At 49.4% G+C, this 17,923-nt stretch overlaps 6 protein-coding genes across 6 annotated transcripts; 3 read left to right on the plus strand and 3 right to left on the minus strand.

The window, feature by feature from the left end:
- Positions 1-1,730: 1,730 nt before the first annotated feature.
- On the plus strand, positions 1,731-3,697 carry sidI (putative long-chain-fatty-acid-CoA ligase; the record flags this gene model as incomplete). Its single annotated transcript, XM_043276610.1, has 5 exons — positions 1,731-2,148; positions 2,203-2,500; positions 2,557-2,936; positions 2,986-3,315; positions 3,366-3,697. 5 exons carry the CDS (start codon positions 1,731-1,733, stop codon positions 3,695-3,697), a joined length of 1,758 nt encoding a protein of 585 aa, XP_043134572.1.
- Positions 3,698-4,340: 643 nt separating this feature from the next.
- Positions 4,341-5,719, minus strand: ACHE_30038A (uncharacterized protein; the record flags this gene model as incomplete). Its single annotated transcript, XM_043276611.1, has 2 exons — positions 4,341-4,703; positions 4,751-5,719. The coding sequence occupies 2 exons, from the start codon at positions 5,717-5,719 to the stop codon at positions 4,341-4,343; spliced, it is 1,332 nt and encodes a 443-aa protein (XP_043134573.1).
- Positions 5,720-7,416: 1,697 nt separating this feature from the next.
- ACHE_30039S (putative pyridine nucleotide-disulfide oxidoreductase AMID-like) lies at positions 7,417-8,469 on the plus strand (the record flags this gene model as incomplete). Its single annotated transcript, XM_043276612.1, has 3 exons — positions 7,417-8,018; positions 8,066-8,373; positions 8,426-8,469. The coding sequence occupies 3 exons, from the start codon at positions 7,417-7,419 to the stop codon at positions 8,467-8,469; spliced, it is 954 nt and encodes a 317-aa protein (XP_043134574.1).
- Positions 8,470-8,621: 152 nt separating this feature from the next.
- ACHE_30040A (TauD/TfdA dioxygenase family protein) lies at positions 8,622-9,552 on the minus strand (the record flags this gene model as incomplete). Its single annotated transcript, XM_043276613.1, has 4 exons — positions 8,622-8,819; positions 8,866-8,969; positions 9,019-9,463; positions 9,511-9,552. The coding sequence occupies 4 exons, from the start codon at positions 9,550-9,552 to the stop codon at positions 8,622-8,624; spliced, it is 789 nt and encodes a 262-aa protein (XP_043134575.1).
- A 990-nt stretch (positions 9,553-10,542) lies between these two features.
- ACHE_30041S (putative MFS transporter) lies at positions 10,543-12,435 on the plus strand (the record flags this gene model as incomplete). The annotated part of the gene is made up of 7 exons (XM_043276614.1): positions 10,543-10,782; positions 10,828-10,923; positions 10,971-11,255; positions 11,305-11,430; positions 11,476-11,571; positions 11,618-12,143; positions 12,197-12,435. 7 exons carry the CDS (start codon positions 10,543-10,545, stop codon positions 12,433-12,435), a joined length of 1,608 nt encoding a protein of 535 aa, XP_043134576.1.
- A 2,429-nt stretch (positions 12,436-14,864) lies between these two features.
- On the minus strand, positions 14,865-17,046 carry ACHE_30042A (Zn(II)2Cys6 transcription factor; the record flags this gene model as incomplete). Its single annotated transcript, XM_043276615.1, has 4 exons — positions 14,865-15,644; positions 15,692-16,169; positions 16,217-16,711; positions 16,775-17,046. The coding sequence occupies 4 exons, from the start codon at positions 17,044-17,046 to the stop codon at positions 14,865-14,867; spliced, it is 2,025 nt and encodes a 674-aa protein (XP_043134577.1).
- Positions 17,047-17,923: the final 877 nt, after the last annotated feature.

Here is a 17,923-nt window from a genome sequence, read left to right on the forward strand (position 1 = left end):
GGCAGGGTCATCGACGGTGGATCCCGCGGGTGCAGAATTAATTTTGCAGTGCCATTGGGGCATCGGTTAGAGTGTGGGTAAGTTAGTCGTTAGTCGTGGGAAGATGTTGACTGAGTGGGAGAAGGTCTCCGTGGTCTCTCCGTGGTGGGATGAGCGGTTATGCCCGATCAGAGCCCGTGCCAAGTCCGAGTCACGGGAGCTGATTATCTGATCGCATCTGATTAGATAAGTATTGTCTGGTATCCATACATACCATACCGTCGCAGTACCATACCAGTACAGTACGGTATATACACAGAGTACTCCGTACCTTCCGATCTCCGTCTTGACAACTCCACCATCTGATTATACTCCGAGACATCGGTTTTTTTTTTTTTTTTCCTTTGCCCCCGGATGCTCTCCGGAGTGCATCTCTGCATAATTCATATCAATCAGATAAGATCACCATGCCTCTCTGGGAGATGTACATAATCTATACAAGTCCCATCGCCTTCAGGCAGTGCTTCCTCGACTGTGTTCCCTTTTCTTGATTGTATACTGGTGACTCGTATCTCTAGCTCCTCATGATAGTAGCCATTACCCTTAGTCAACAGGTTCAGTTGAGCCAGTCAGTTCAACCATCCAGTACATAACCGGCCAAGAAGCCATGTCTCGGAGCTGATCATTCTATAGGTACATACCACTGCCGATCTCCCACCAACCAGTCCAAGAGCAAATGTCATGGACTGCTGTGCCATAAGCATACAGTAATTAAGTCCGAATCTGATAAGGGCTTTTTGGACATGGCGGAATCTACCGCCGTGGATCCTATTCGGACATCTTTCAGGCAACGACATGCTCGTTGAGCAGATTTCAAGGACAGCTCAGGGTCCAATACGTGAGAATACGGTGCAATAGCTGGGATTTGCGGTATCATAGTGCTGGACTTTCTATCCATCAGTACCCTCGGTCCGGGTGGTTTGATGAGATGCTTACGACAGATGGGCAGGTAGACCTGCGTATTCAATATCATACCAACGCTAAGTCACGGCACTCCACACCTACATCAAAAGGCTTGTATAACTGAGGGCCAATGTCTGGTACGGAAGAGCCCTCGTGTCGAGACTGACGTGATTCTTCCAAACAGATGCCAGCCTTACAATGCGTATCACTGCCAATGATCCATACTCTGATGCATCAAATACGCCAGCTGCAGGGAGGAATCCTCGCACTACAGACGATGACTCTCCTGTCAAGACTGTCTGAGCCCTGGCACGTTAATCTACAACATCTTCTGAGCCGAGGCCTATGTGAGAAGACGACAACAACATCAGGATGCAGTTAATATATCACTACAATTGTCCATTGGCAGAAAAATCGGACTGTCCGGAAGCAGGTCTGCACTCCGGTTGGCAGTAAGAAGCTAAGCGAGCTAAGCGTGCTGTAAAGAAATGTTAAATCCTTGAAATACGCCGTGACGGATAAAAGACTGGTAGAGAAATACAACGATATAAAAAGAATAGGCCAAGTGGAGAGAATTATGCGATGGATATGAGATTGGTAGCGTAGTCTATGTTGCTGGAATGGGTACCGACTTCCGAAGTATACAAAGACAAATTTAATTCCGAGGTTGTAGAAGGCCCGATATAGATTATAAGGGTAGCGTACGGTAGGATTCTTCTCATTCACATATTCCTTAATCTTTAATTCTGAATGTCTCTTTGTTTGTCAGAACCCTCATAGATAACAAAATGACCACCAACCGGCCCAGCGTACGGCGTCTCCAACAAACCCTATCCCATGTCCAACCCAAGCCGGCTCCGTTGCAACTATCAATTGTCGAAGGTCCAACAGAGCCAGAACTGTTGGAAATTACCCTAGGCGAGCTCCTGACCCTTCAGAGCCTGAAATACAGCGACTACGAATGTCTGGTATTCCCATGGACCGGAGCGCGATGGACCTATTCCGACCTGAACGATGAAAGCGACCGTGTTGCTCGGGGCTTTCTGGCCATGGGCATTCAAAAAGGTGACCGCATTGGTATTATGGCTGGCAATTGTGAGCAATATATTTCTGTCTTCTTTGGAGCGGCGCGTGTTGGTGCGATACTCGTCGTGCTCAACAATACATATACTCCGTCGGAGGTGTACTACGCGCTCAGTCATACCGGTAAGTCTTTCAATTATATTTATTAAGATATGTTTATACTAACGTAGGGCTTAGACTGCAGATTGCTTTTCATGACACCCCAGATCGGCCGCCACGAATTGTTCGATGTGCTGTCCACACTCGGGCCGCATCCCACGCGGAAGGGATCATCGAAGGCGCTCGAAGAGATCATCATTCTCCGGGGACAATACCAGGAATTTGGTACCTACGGCAGCTTTATCGAGCGCGGACAATGGCTACCAGACCACATTCTGGCTGAGCGCGAGGATATTCTGCAGCCGGACGATGTGTGTAATTTGCAGTTTACCAGTGGTTCGACTGGTAATCCCAAGGCTGCTATGTTGACGCACCAGTAGGTCACACCCGACTGCGAAAAATATACACATCTAACATAATCCTCCTGAATAGCAACCTAGTCAACAACTCGCGCTTCATTGGCGACCGCATGGACCTCAGCTCCTTCGATATCCTCTGCTGCCCACCACCGCTCTTCCACTGCTTCGGGCTGGTTCTCGGAATGCTAGCCGTAGTCACCCATGGATCGAAAATCATTTTCCCTGGAGAGACGTTCGACGCGAAGGCGGTGTTGCATGCGGTTTCCGACGAGAAGTGTACGGCGCTGCACGGGGTGCCGACGATGTTCGAGGCGATCCTTAGCGTTCCCAAGCCCGAGAACTTTGACTGCTCGAATCTGCGAACGGGGATCATCGCTGGGGCTCCCGTGCCGCGACCGTTGATGAAACGGTTGTTTGGGGAGTTGAATATGACCGAGTATACCAGTAGTTACGGTACTGCCCAGAATTCTATGTTTTACATATTTACGCTAACGGCAGTCAGGCCTCACGGAAGCATCGCCAACCTGCTTCAATGCTCTCACCACTGACACCATCGAAACCCGACTCATGACTGTGGGTAAGGTCATGCCGCATGCAAAAGCCAAGATCATCGACGTGAAAGGCAACATCGTCCCAGTTGGCCAACGCGGAGAACTCTGCATGACTGGCTACCAACTCACAAAGGGATACTGGAACAACCCCGAGAAAACCAGCGAAACACTCACCACCGACGAAAACGGCGTGATCTGGCTGAAGACCGGCGACGAAGCCGTATTCACACCAGAGGGCTACTGCACCATCACCGGCCGCTTCAAAGACATAATCATCCGAGGTGAGCACAACCACAAATACCCACCTAGCATTTTCTAACGTGCCAGACAGGCGGGGAGAACATATACCCCCTTGAGATTGAAGAGCGCCTGACCGCACACCCAGCCATCGAGGTAGCCTCCGTGATCGGCGTCCCGCACCAGAAATACGGGGAGGTCGTTGGCGCCTTCATCCTAGTGGCAGCGGGGTACACACGACCGTCGGACGAGGAACTCCGAGCGTGGACCCGCGAGACCCTGGGACGCCACAAGGCGCCGCAGCATGTGTTTGTGTTTGGGGAGGAGGGGGTGGACCGGACGATTCCTGTTACGGGGAGCGGCAAAGTCCGAAAGGTGGATTTGAGGAAGATGGCGGGCGGTGTTCTGGAACGGAGGGCTCAGTAGCTGTGCTTGTAGCAGGCTTGTGTGACTCGTTTTGTATATAGTTGATATCCTTGTATTCTGCATGTTTATGTATTATGTTGTTTATGGAGGTCGGTTTACTCCGCTACCCTAGAGTACTCAGTACCATCCTAGATATGCCGTTAGGTTTCGACACTAGGCTATAGCTACCAATTCCCTTATCCTCTTGTCTAAATCCTCCGTACTCGTCGTATACGCAGTACATCCGTACTTCGTAAGTACCGTAAATAAACTACTCCAAGTGGGCCTGCCCCACCTCGGTTGTTTTTTATCAATCTGATTAGATGAAACATCTAATCAGATGCCAAGAGAGCCAATCAGCGTCCCGTTCCTGCGCTACTGTATGTATTGCACTATTCCTTTTCTGATATGTAAATTACGAACAGTACTGGCGGTCATACAAGGCACAGCTCTAGCTGAAGTTCTCCAATTCCCCATAGTACTTTATATGCTCCATAGATTGATAAGTCCGAGATACTGCTCAGTACTCCGTATACATCCGTCTAAAGATACTTTTTAGGCAACATGAGGCGAATATTGACTAGAGTATATATTAAATTCCACTATGCCACGCCAACAACTGACTCACGCTAAATTAACCAAGAAAAAGCACACTCGCTCGTAATTACAGCTTCAACGCTCGGAACGGATTCCGCTCCAAGTGATCCGACCCATCGAACCGGAACGGTGAAATGTGGAAAAACTTCTCTCGTGGACATTTGACCAGCGCTGACCGCTTATGCGGCAAGTCGACCAGTTTCTCGATGTTGAAGCCCGTGGCATGGTCATAGGCTAGTGGTGCGAGGTTGGTGAACTTAGGCTCGCCTACGATGTAATTTGTGCGAGGCTCATCGAGGAACATGTAGTGCATGATGCTGCACCACCAGACCATCACCCGGTGTTGTCCGCGGAAACGCTGGTCGCCGACGAGGGAGTGGCGGCCGCAGTCGTAGTCGTCTGCGTTATAGTTGGCTCCCAGGTGGTCCTCCTATTCTCATTAGTCCTTTCCTCTAATTGCTCCAAGGGTCAACACACCTTAGCCCAGTAAATCTCATGATACGAAAAAAAAGTGTCATTAAACTTGGCAAGCACCGCCATCTGATGACGATCCTCGTGAATCTTGCGCAGATACTCACGATGCTGATCTAGGGTTCCAGTCTCGTTCCAGCCCTGAGCCACCCGGGGGTCATTCTGCCATTTGTTGAACAGCTTCAGATGCTCCTCGTTGGTATAATCCAACACCCAGATTGAGAAGAACTCATCCAAATGCGGAATGTAGCGACTGTAGATACGCGAGCCCGGGGCTGGCTTTGCAGGGCGAATCGGGTGGACAGCATGTACGCGGACGTCAGGGAACTTGGTCGTCAGGGTATGTTGAATCGGGAATGTCGGGTAGGCTGCTGCAGAACGAGGCAAGGGCTGCTCAGTATCAGAACCAACAATCCACGCCGGTCGCGTTCCGAACGGGGAGCCAGCTCCCTGCCAGAACATGCTGCGAAAGACGACCAATTGACCGACATGGTCTGTAGACTCTGGCACCGGCTGACCTGGGGGAGCAGAGGGATCGGGGTGCTCCGTGGCAAGACCAACTGCCTGCAACTCCTGTGCCAGCAGCTCCTTGCCCTCTCCTGAGAGCACGACGCGGAAGATCTCAAAATCGGTGCAAAGGGTGAGGAGGGCGTAGATGACGTTCCAAATTTGTCCGATTGATGGTGCCTCGGTGCTGTCCCAGCTGAGCTTGGTGATTGGGCTTCGCTGAGCGCGAGCCCATGCTGAGTTGTTTCCTGGATGCGCGGTGATGGTCGAATCGGGCTGGGCCAGGTCTGTGAATTTCAATGAAGCATGATCAAGCGACGCAGGAGGGGGAATGCCATCATCCGCACGAGCGGCACGCCGCAGTTGGAAGGTCCGCAGGCCATGTTCTACGGAGAGGACTTGAAGTGCGTAAGATGTCTTGTAGGGCTGTGGCAAGCGCACCCCAGGGAGTTTCTGATCGGGGGCCATTGTGCTTTTGGAGATAATGCGAGTATAGCAAGAGAAGAATGAGAATTGCCAGCTCAATGGTGCCATCCTTCACATTTAACTGCATACTGCTTCACGTGCGGCATTAGCACTGCATCCCTGCACTATACTCTGGAGTACAGACAATAGCCAGCATAACCGGATCTGACGTCGGAGACAGACGTTGTGGGACTCGGTGTTATCAACCCTACAGTACTTAGTTCAAGTATAATTACTGGTTGTATTTCAGGATCTTACAGAGTGGGGTCATGTATCTTTCCGTATGTGACGCGTAACGCAATTTTGTAATAATACCCTCGAGCGCGCTTGACCCAAAAATGCAGGCGACCCCCAAGAGTCGCGATGCAGAAAATCATAATCCGCCTCTAATGACCTCGTCAATCTAAGCCTCTTTGGGCAAGTTTTTCGGGGGCACCCGCGGGATGGCATCTTGGGAATATGTAATAACGCGTGCTCGTGGAAGTGTCGGAGTGGGATACGCAGCACGGAGGAATACGTAGAATAGGAATGTCCGTGGCACAAGACTCAGTAATGTTCAGGCTGTGTCCTTGGCTCAGTCGGTTCCGTGGTCAGGTCATCCGGAGTACTGCATCTGATAATAGTTATTAATTTATTTGTGGCATTTAAAAGCGCACGGGAAAATGTATCCAGGCGAGTGTATGCATAGTACTTTGATACCAAAGAACATCAAACAAATGCAGCTACTCCGGAGTACAGTGGGAGCAGTGGGAGGTGCAGCTATATATCTCTCTTTGTCTCTTCCACACAAAAAAGGCATGAAAATCTCGTGGGATAAAATCAGATCAGATAACTCTACTACGCCGACTTCGGAAGGGATTTCCCGTCGGTTCGGCCAATCACAGCACGTAGCGAGATCGATCAGATAACGCACAATCAGATATGATTCTTCCCTTTTCAGGCTATAACTCGGCCATTGGATCCTTGTACTAGTCTCGTTCGAGTACAATAAGATACAAATTATACACTAGTCGGTACAGTATTCTGGAATGAGCATTACAGGTACCCAGAGTACTAGTCCGTATATCAAACAGTGGGGAGAGTCACACTCTCAAGCTCGGACTTGGTATCCCATCCAACAAAAGCAACAATGCCATGATGTACACACCATGCACCATTCCAGCAGCTGTCGGGGAGTTATTAAAGATTCTCCTGCCCCCTCGTTAGCTGCTCTCTGAGACATAATCCTCCACGCTGCCCCTCATTCGATTGTTTGCTTTTTCGGCCCTTTTCTACAACTGAACGTGTTTCTGTTCTTCCTTTCTGTTCAGCATCCCATCCCAAGCACAAAGTACACCTTTCTTCAACATGCCATCCAACGAAGCCCTTGCACCATTCTCCCGGACCTTCCGTGTCCTTGTCATCGGTGGTTCCTATGGTGGTCTGGCAGCCGCTTTGACCCTAGTCGACCTTTCTCGTGGGAAGACTGCTCGTTTCAACTATAACCCAGAGGCCAAAGCTCCTCAAGCTCGTCTTCCTATTCAGATCACCGTCGTTGATGAGCGAGATGGCTACTGTAGGTTTTCATCTGTCTAACCACGAAAGTTCATGCTAACCTCCTAGACCACCTCATAGGATCCCCCAAAGCCCTGGCCTGCGAAAAGTTTGCCCCCAAGGCATGGACCCGGTTCGCAGACATCCCAGCCCTCAAGGCTCCTAACATGGAGTTTGTCCGGGGCAGCGTCACCTCCGTCGATCCGGAGCGAAAGGTGGCTCGGATTCTCGAACTGCAGTCTCAACAAACCAGACATGAGCAGTATGACTACCTCATCGCGGCCTCAGGACTGCGACGGGTCTTCCCTACCGTTCCTCAGTCTCTGCGAAGGGAGGACTTTTTGAACGAGGCCAAGTCGCACAGAAAGAGTGTTTTGGATGCGCAAGAGGGGGTGGTTATCGTTGGTGGGGGTGCTGTCGGCGTGGAAATGGCTGCGGAAATCAAAGAAATTGATCCTAACCACAAAGTAACATTGGTTCACTCCCGGGACCGTTTACTTTCTGCAGAGCCACTGCCAGACGACTTCAAAGACCGTGTATGCGACGTCCTGCGGGAGACTGGCATCGAAGTCATCCTTGGCCAGAGAGTCGTCGACCACAAGGCAGTTGAGACCAGCGAGGAGAGACGAACCTGGCATCTTACCCTAGCTGACGGCATGCAACTCAAAACCGGACATGTCATGAGCGCCATCTCGAAGTGTGTTCCCACTTCAACATACCTGCCACAGGATGCACTTGACCAAGAAGGTTACGTGCACATTCACCCTACGTATGCCTTCCTTCCTCTTCCTTTATTCTTCAGACTAACACAAGTAGATGCCAATTCAAAAACAACATCCCCAACGCAGAGCACCACTTCGCCATCGGTGACCTCGCTTCCTGGCCGGGGATCAAACGCTGCGGCGGTGCTATGCTCCACGGCCACTATGCCGCGGCAAATGCCCACCAGCTCATGTTGTCCGAATGTATTGGCAGCAAGCCTGAATTCCTGTCTCTTCAGGTTTCGCCGCCAATGATCGGACTCTGTCTGGGTAAGACGGCTGTCACGTACAACAACATTGAAGGGACGCGCTCGGGTGAGGATTTAAATACTGCCATGTTTGGTGATGATATGGGTAATACTAGTATGTATATCTGAGGGCCCTTGAATGGTAGTTCAAGTCTAACTATGTGTAGTATGCTGGAACTTCATGCGGTTGAGTGAGCCATGTCAGGCATAAGCCACTCCTTTTCAAACCGGTTTTGGGAGTTCCATGATTTCATTGGGCTAGGGATGTATCTTCTGGATTAGTTTAGCACCTGCACGGCGTATGGATTGAATATATTGCATTCATGAGGATATCAATAACCAAACTATCACAAACAAGCAACATCAAGCCAATGCCTCCCTCCGAGACTTGGAATTCGGATCGAAATACGGCGCCTCTCCCAGACTGCACACACGGTCTCCAGCCCGTGCCTCCGTGTAGTCGTACGTTGCGCAGTGCCAGGTCGACCGGTTATCCCAAATGGCCATGTCGTTGCGATTCCATTTGAACCGGACCTGGGCGTCGTGGTTTTGAGTGACGAGCTAAAAGGTCAGCATATATACAGGTCAAACTTGTAGGATGACTCACATTGAACAGGTACTGCAGAAGCATATCTGATTCATCCTTGGTCACGCCGTTAATCCGCTTTGTGAAGCCCCGGTTGACATAGACCGATTTCCACCCAGTCACAGCTACATTTGTCAGTACTTTCACCCATACCCAAGAAGGGTGAGAACATACGATTCGTCCTCACAACCGGATGCACAGCACTCAAATCCTCCCCCACATTCAACGGCGACCCCCTAATTCCCTTACGCAACGGATTCCCCAACCTCCTCGCCTCTTCATGAAAGAAACTCGCATCATGCGTTGCCGTCAACCCCTCCAAAAACCCTGCCATTCCCGGCGACAACCGGTCATACACCTCATACCCGCTCGCCCAGAGTGTATCACCGCCCGTCTCAGGAAGCGTATGAATCTTCAACATCGCATAGTCTGAGGGCACGCGCTCGAAGCTGATATCCGTGTGCCAGCCGACGGAGGCAAGACGGGAGGTGTCGCTGAGTTGATGCGTGAGGCCGCCGCCTTTCTTCTGCTTTTCGCTGCTGATGACACTGATTTGGTCACCGAGTTCACTACCTTCCTCGGTCAGGGGGTGGACGTGCAGGGCAGAGGACTCGGGCTGCTCCTTGCGGTTAGTTATCGCTGAGGTTAAAGTGTGTGTGGACTCACGCAGCCGGCTAGAGCTGTTAGTCGCTCGCCGAATTGTTGCATTTGCTGGGGTGTGACACTTTGGTTGCGGAGGAAGACGACTCCTCGTTGCGAGACTGGTCGGGTCAGTATGGTTCATGAAGAGAGCGGGAAAGCATACTGGTCGCAGCCAAATCTCTAATTATCCGATCTCTTTCCTCCGATTTCAAGATATCTGCGACTTGGAGGCCGCTGTACTCCCGTCCGATGACAGGCGTCAGATCACTTTTGAAGTATCCGTCTAGCGATCCGGAATATTCCAGTGGCTGCGAAATGCGCGGACGGGCCTGTTCATGGCCTCCCTGGATAGATGTAGGTGTGTCAACTGCAGTTGGCATTGTGTATATCATGTTCTAGATATAGAAAACTAGGCCAAAGTTGTATATATGGACAAGATCAATGCGCCGGTGGATAATGACTTTTAAATACCCAGATTACAGCAAACTCTCCACTAGCACGAGATAATGCTTAGCCGGCTAATTATCCATTATTCCTGCATCATATCCGGATCGCGTTGTTAATCCTGGCCCTCATGGAACGGCACTGCCATCGGCGGGGCATCGGCGAAAATCTCGGAGCATCGATACACTGATCTGCTTGACCACCTAACTCCCCTCAATGCTTGGCGATGATGATACAAACTCGAAATTCTCTCACGATCTTTTTTAGTTATTCAGTTTTTATCGTGACTGGAGAGCATGCGATCTGGAGAACATGCACCACTGTATTCCCAAGTGTGGCAGCACTCCCGCGGAGTTTCACACACTCCTAAACTATCCAGCCACAGTAGTTAATCCTGATTCGACAATAACCTTAGGGCTTGATGATGTGCTCGGGGAGCGGCGTTGTGCAATCCGACTAGTCTCTGAGTGACTTTATATCGCTGACATGGAATCCCTTCCAAACTAAGTAATATCAACATGTCTCCGTGCGGCCTTCAAGTATATATAAAAGTGGCAATGAATTCACTTTCTCGAATACGACCTCAATTTCTCTTCTTAGTGGAGCAGCAGCATGGCAGACGATATAGAGCGAGGGCGCAAAGGCGCTAAGACTACGACTACAACTGATGAGGATGGATCGTCTAAGGTATCTGTGGGTGTTGGACAGGAGCAGCTTGCGCAGGTCACTGCTCCCCATGAGTCCTATGAAGGATATCACCGGTTCGATGCGACTGCGACGTGGACGCCAGATGAGGAGCGGTGGGTGGTGCTAAAGACAGACTTTTTGCTGCTTGGTTGGCTCTGCATTATGGTGAGTCTAGAGCTCAGAGTGACTAGGATATGGCTGACTGTATAGTTCTTCGGATTGCAATTGGATCGGGGAAACTTGTCGAATGCCCTAACCGATAGTCTTCTGGAAGACCTGAACATGAACAGCAACGATTATAACAATGTCAGTACATTAGCCTGTTTTATGCTGATTCAATACTGAAAGTTCAGGGCACAACAATCCAACTGGTTCTGTTCCTCGCGGCCGAATTCCCCGTCCAGCTCCTTATCAAGCGCTATGGTTTCCGAAGAGTCCTTCCTTTGATGATGATGTCCTGGAGTCTTGTCTCGTGGACTCAATCGTGGATGACTAGCAGGGCTTCGTTCTATGTGACGAGAGCTCTAATTGGTGCTCTAGAGGGTGGTTTTATTCCCGGAACCGTCCTTTTTGCGACGTATTTCTATAAGACTCGGGAGTTGTCTTTTCGACTGGCGTTCTTCTGGTCGTCGTTGAATGTATGCGTCTTCCCTTGAGAAGAGAATTCCTTGTGTTAACGATAAATAGGTTGCCCGAATCATCTCTTCGCTTTTAGCAGCAGGAATCCTTAAAATGCGCGGGATTCAGGATAAGCCCGGCTGGTTCTGGCTTTTTCTCATTGAAGGGTTGCTGACCTTTGTGATTGGACTTATCGTATGTTTTCCGGCATGCCTTCTCGCTCAGTGCTAACAGAGGCAGAGCTTCTTCTTCCTCCCCAGCTCCCCGACAAACACCAAGAGTGTCATCTGTCCGAGATCCTGGTATACCGAAAGACAGGAATTGATTATGGTTAATGTACGCCTTTCCAACTCCTGATCCTTTATCTGCACTGACCAACTAGCGTCTCCTCCGCGATGACCCCTCTAAAGGTCTCACACACATCCACGAAGCCGCCTCCTTCCGCGACGTCCTTGACGCTTGGAGCGACAAATCCATGTGGGGTCTATACTTCATCGGCCTAGTCGCATATATCCCGCAGAGCCCCGTCCAATCTTACCTCTCCCTCACCCTAAAGCGCATCGGGTTCTCAACTTTCGACTCGAACATGCTCTCCATCCCCTCCGCCGCGGTCCAGATTATCCTCATGCTCGCGTTGTCCAAGAGCAGTGAGTACTTTGGCGAACGTACATTTCACTCCTTGTTCGGCGAATTCTGGTCGCTTCCGTTGTTGGCTGCGTTGCTGGGCTTGCCAGCATATGGACATGACTGGGCACGGTTTACAATCACGACATTGATATCGGGGTATCCGTACTTCCATCCGATTGTGTCTGCGTGGATTTCGGAGAATACATTCGATGTACAAAAACGTGCTATTACGGCTGCGACGTATAACGTGGTCGTGCAGATTGGATCTGTTATATCTTCCCGTGAGTTTCTCCATTCTTAGTCTACGGATGAAGATTTATGCTAACTAATATAGAAATCTACCGCGATAGCGACTCCCCCTACTATTACACCGGCGACAGAGTCCTCATCGCGCTCTGCGTAGTCTCAATGGTCGCCTTTATCGTCCAGCGACAATACCTCTGGTTCCTTAACCGTCAGAGAGATAAAGCGTGGAATGCGATGTCTCGGGAAGAGCAGGTTCTGTATCAATCTGATCAAGCGGCGAGAGAGAAGGATGGGAATAAGCGGTTGGACTTCAGGTTTAAGTATTGAGTGGATGTTTTTCTGTGCGTAAATTAATTAGGAATAGTTATACTGTTTTCCTTTGGTGATACTGCACTTCGAGCTCTGGAATAATTCCTCTTGATAACATCTAGTCAGCAGCGATTGCTCACATTCTGGTCAGCATTGCTATCTAGCTGTATTCGACTCTCTCATTGCTGACTAGGTGCTTTACAGTTGACTAACGGTGTTATTGGAGATTCTCTTGGGCACTTCTACAGACACAAACAGGGGAAACATGGCTATCTAGTTGTGTCCTATTGTCATTATTCAAAGTACCAAGATCTTCATCGTTACACTGGAGTTGAAATGCGACACTTATCAAACAGAGACTTGATCGTGTTTGTTGTTCCCGTCCCATCTGCAAACAAGTCTCGCCAGTAATTTCCAGAAAAGAGATCTCAGACACTCACTGTTTTTTGATTGATTCGTTTCTTAGAGAGGTCTATTATACGAGGCACTGTTTTTCCATCTTCTCTTTGCATCCTGTCTTCCCCTCACATGATATATACACCATCTTCTTCCAGACGGATCCTTGAAGTTTCCACGAAGCCGTCAATATCGAAGTTTCCAGCGTGTGTACAGACTATCCCATCATCCTGGCGGAGAGGTTCACCCTTCCGTCCTCACTTTCGACTTTGTTAGAACAAGCAAAGAGTCCATTTCCGATATTTGCCAAATCTCGACCTTCATCAAATAATGCGTCGCTACCGCTGGCCAATGCTGTATACGAAAGAGACTATGTGAAAAACCTTCACTTGGAATAAACCGGCCTTTCAAGTCTCAAAGCGCGATTAGTGAGATTGGTAGCGATAAGTTGGCTACTGGGCTTATGCTGGCGGGACGGATTGTCATCGTGATTGCTGTGCATGGAGCGTCCGATGGTGCTATTTTGTTTACAGACGACACATAAACCAGAAATACGCCATTCAGCTGTGTCTGCTGTATGCTATAATTGGTAAGTGGTTCATGTACCGCAGTACGCGAGCTCTACTAACATCTTAGTCTACCAGGATAGCGTCAATAATCAGCCCAGCTCTATCGTGGGGAAGGCAAATGCCCTAACCCGGAGAAGATGTTTGACACAATAAGAAAAATATGACCTTGGACAATCGGTACAGCAAAACACCGCAAAGATTTCCGTAAACCGCTTGTAAAAATACCTCGCCGACGGACAGAAAGGAGGCTACACCTGTCCGATGGAAGGGTGTGATAAAAGAAACGACTGCAGTAATCGCCATCTGCGGATATTCCAGTCGTATTGTTTGCTCAAGTAAAGCGCACTAAGCCACTTTCTACCTGTCACTTGTGGCAGTTTATGCACACTGGTGCAAGCACCTGGGACACAAAGACCCCTTGCGTATACAGCTGCATTTGGCGTACCGGTGGCGCGAATGACGAGTTCTTTTTGGGGTGTCTTTGGACAGTTATAAGATACCGTGCTGTTTTCTATAAAGACCAAGCCTGATGAAGCCAGAAGTCTTACGCCAAAAGAAGGGTTGTCAAGACACCGCAATAGTGGCGTCCTATATCGATGACTGGTGTAATAAAAATTTGCTGTGCAATTACCTGTATCATTGACACGAGGCTGAACTAAGAGCCCCTCTCGCTCCTCTCAAGCATCTTTATTGAGAGGCATATTTGAAAAGAACCAGACGATGCCTGAGACCCTTAGGCTTCTCCTCCTTGCAGAGAATGTAAACGGCCAACTGTCTCATCGAAAGCAAACTTAGCGAATACGTTGTGCTGCTAACACGAATACCCTTGAAACTCAGCTGCGCACATATCTTCCTTTGACACAGTTCCATAAAGCAGTCATCTCGGTGAAATTCTCGGGGCTATTCGAACAATTATGAGAGGATGCTTTACGGTGATAACCCACGATCGAAGGAAAACATCAGATTCGGCCGCAAGTCGTTACCCTTTATAATAACGGCAGCAATGTATAGCCAATATCTAGACCTGGCAGCCCGAGTCACAGCTCACTCCCTCCTTTTAGAGCGGTTCAGGCATGATTAGCCCAGGGAGCCGGGCAGATAAAGCCTTCCATTTTGGAGCGTTACGATCTACTGGGTCTCTTTTTATTGGTCGAAATACCTGTGTAAAAACGCAGCCTACGACTGTCAATGGAATGCGTGAAGGTTCCCAGAAAAAGCTATTCCTTGGTACTTCCAAGGAACGTGTGCAGAAAGAGACTACAACTCCTGTTCTCTGCTACCATGGCTACCATGGACAAAACAGCCCACACAAGAAATACATTATATCCACTCAGAAGTAGTTGATAGTCTCCGAGAATTACTCCGTACAGCTTCATTCAAAAGAGGGTCTCCCGAGAAATAAAGTCCTTATGTACATACAACCAATCGTCAAATAACACCATCACGCACCAGAATCACGAATCCCAAGCATGCATAAAACCACTAAACCGGACTAATCCCCACAAAATCCCGGTCAGCAAAAACCTGCTCCGGCAGATCAGAGCCCATAAACGACCCCTCAAGCAATCCGTCCTGCAGAAATGGAACCCCGGGGACCTGCGCTAGGAAATCGTCAAGCATCAGCTCGACTGAATCATAGGACGGCCATGATGGGGCTAATGCGGGGAGCTCCGTTGCCGCTGCTGCATGCAGGGAGGACATTGGCGTTATGTAGGGATCCTGGTCAATGCAGTTCGGGGAAAGTGGGCTAAGTGACATTCCCGGAAAAGTGCCGTCGACTGTCGCTTGCTGGTGATCATCGCGCTGGTTTATTTCCATTGGTTCGATGTATAGCTCGTCTTGTGGATGGTTTAGACAGTCTCTGAAAGTGCCAGTGCGGGTCCTCTGTTCTGGAAGCTGTTTTGTCACAGTAAGATCCTGGTCAAGACTAGTAGGCCCATCTGCTCCCGTGGCAGCATCTTGGCTATGCTGATCGACCCCGACCCTTGCTAACTGTCTACTCTTTCGGCGATATTCTGCATGCGATGGCTGCAGGGCCGATAGTGTTGGTGCGCTTCTAGAATCTGCTTCTGCCATCTTTTTATAGAGCATGTCAACTAATGTTTTGTTTCCTCCTCCTCGAAATGTCGATAATATGGAGTGCAAGCGATACAGAATATTATTTGGCCGGCTTTCGATTTCCAATTCAGAAGCTCGAGGGAGCATCGCCAGCTTCATGATCGAATCAGCGAGCGAGTTTGCAATTTCGTACAGTTTCAGTTCCTACAAAATCAGTTACGAGGTCATTTACGAGTATGCGGTTAACTCACCATTCCGAGACCGTGAGCCTCGATTGCCGGTCTGGGTAGCTGCGAAACAATGTTCAACATCTCCTTAGCAACAGCAACCGGGAATGACGGCGAAGTGGGTGTTTGCGGTGATCGGTTGTATGAAATGCTCTTTTTAGTTGAGAGCTTCCACAAGATCATCCGCATCCAGTGTCGGGTGACGCATAAGTCTGCCTTTTGTACGTCCGATATATGGTCAAAGACTACCGATCCGTCCTCCAGCTTGTCCTGTAATGTCTCGAGAAATCGGTTATCGAAATCTAGCTCGTCACCGAGGGATTCTGTCTCCAAGTCTTCGCCTTCTATTATATCGAACATTTTCGACCGTTCAAAGAGCCGGAACAGGTTGAGTAGTTTGAGAAACGCAGGTAAGACATGGGGATCGTTGCCGTCATCTGCTGAGGGAGGTACAACGTTTGTTCGTAACGCGACAGGAAGTTTATGGAGAATGCAGACGCCCCTATATTATTAGCTGACTTTCAATATATGAAATTTGAATATGCTCACCTCTCTGTAACAAACAAGAGCCACAGTACACGACGCCGGATTTGCTGCTCTTCCAACGAAAGGTTCGCATATGAGGATTCGCGATGCAGATTCATCATCTGAGCGAGCGAAATAGCTTCCCTCAAGTATAGTAACGATTCGCTTCCTCCCGATTGTTGGTTTTCGTAGTATACGTGCAAGAAGAATGACGTCCGCACGTTATTCAAATTGATCTTGGACTTGTACTGGCTCATACCGCGGACTCGAAGACATTCTGCCGCAAAGGTATCCGCGGTCATCGATTCATCGGAAAGAGAGCCCTTACCTAGTCGCAATTGCGCGACTGTCGCGGCTGCGACAGCAGTGGCCAATGCGTATATCTCGGGATCCGCATTATTGGTGTCATGCTGCAATATAGATACCAGCCGTTCGACGTTGACAATAGGCCATACCGGGTACATGCGCACGTGATAGATGTAAAGAGGAGTGGTCAGGACATTGAGGGAAATCTGAGACCTAGCATACGATTGTCATCAGTACAGTGCGGGGAGAGATACCGAAGTCTCGAGATGTCCGTACCTGTCTACTGATTGTTCGACACGCGCCAACGTGTTGGGTTGTACGGACTGGCGGGGAGATTCACAGGCGTCTTCCCTCTGAGCCTGCTCGATCAAGTATTTCGTCGTCGAACGCAGTTTTTGCGGACCTCGGGTTTGTTGAACTCGGATGTAAGTGCACTTGATGCGCGCATTCGTACAGGCCTTGCATGGATGGCCTCCGCCGCAACGAATCTTCCGAATCTTGCACCCGTCGCAAGCGCGTTTAGTCACGTTTGTTCGGTTCGAAGACATGGCAGTTGTGAAGAAGCTGAAATCACAATATTGAAGAAGCTGAAATTCCGTAGCACAAATGACCGGCCGTTGCGAGAGTCAGTTGATCCCAGAAACATTTGCGGGGCAATGCGCCAACTCGCATCGAGCCAAGAGCCAGACACAGGATGCATTGCTCCGAGATTCTGCCATGATTCATGTAAGGAAATCAGTTTATTCGACGGGATCTGGCGACGATGCCAGAGATAGAAATAGCGTTGGTTGCGTTAATCGACCCCGGCGGCACGCCATCGCAGACCCACAGTGTCCGGTGTAGGTACAGAGTACGTTGTACGTTGCGACTCAGAAACGAGATCATTATCCATTGTCCGTTGGTGTATGGAGTACCAAGGGTATGGATTTTGTTCGCTGGTTGTCGTAGAGGCTGTATTTGGTACGGTTTGGGGGGTTTCCGTAGAACGTAGGAGTTTCCAGGGGCAAATCGGACGGAGACCATGAAACGTCAGAGTATATCATTGAGCAAACTTGACGCTCTATTCAGTTCTGTCTGGAGAGTTGAGAAGTCGATAGTTAAGTGTGGAAGGGTAAAAGAATTGGAGGGAAGAGAAAGGTCGAATTCGAAGTCGAAGATTGCCCAATCGGGAAGGTCACCTATAGCAGTCCTTTCTAGCAGCGTCATTTCTCGCCATCACAACTCTCCAGATGAGCTTCTTCTATACAGTGCAATACTATGGTTTATCGCTATCTTATTTCTTGATATGCATCCACCATCCTCACTCGTCCAAGTAACCTCAGGACCCTCCGAGTATTCCTCCGAAGCCTGTTACCCCATACGATGCGGACGAATAAATAGCACGGCGTTCCCTTCGCTCTACCAATTTTCAAACTCCATTCTTAT

This window comes from Aspergillus chevalieri, chromosome 3 (genome assembly GCF_016861735.1).
Source record: "Aspergillus chevalieri M1 DNA, chromosome 3, nearly complete sequence".
NCBI lineage: Eukaryota > Fungi > Ascomycota > Eurotiomycetes > Eurotiales > Aspergillaceae > Aspergillus > Aspergillus chevalieri.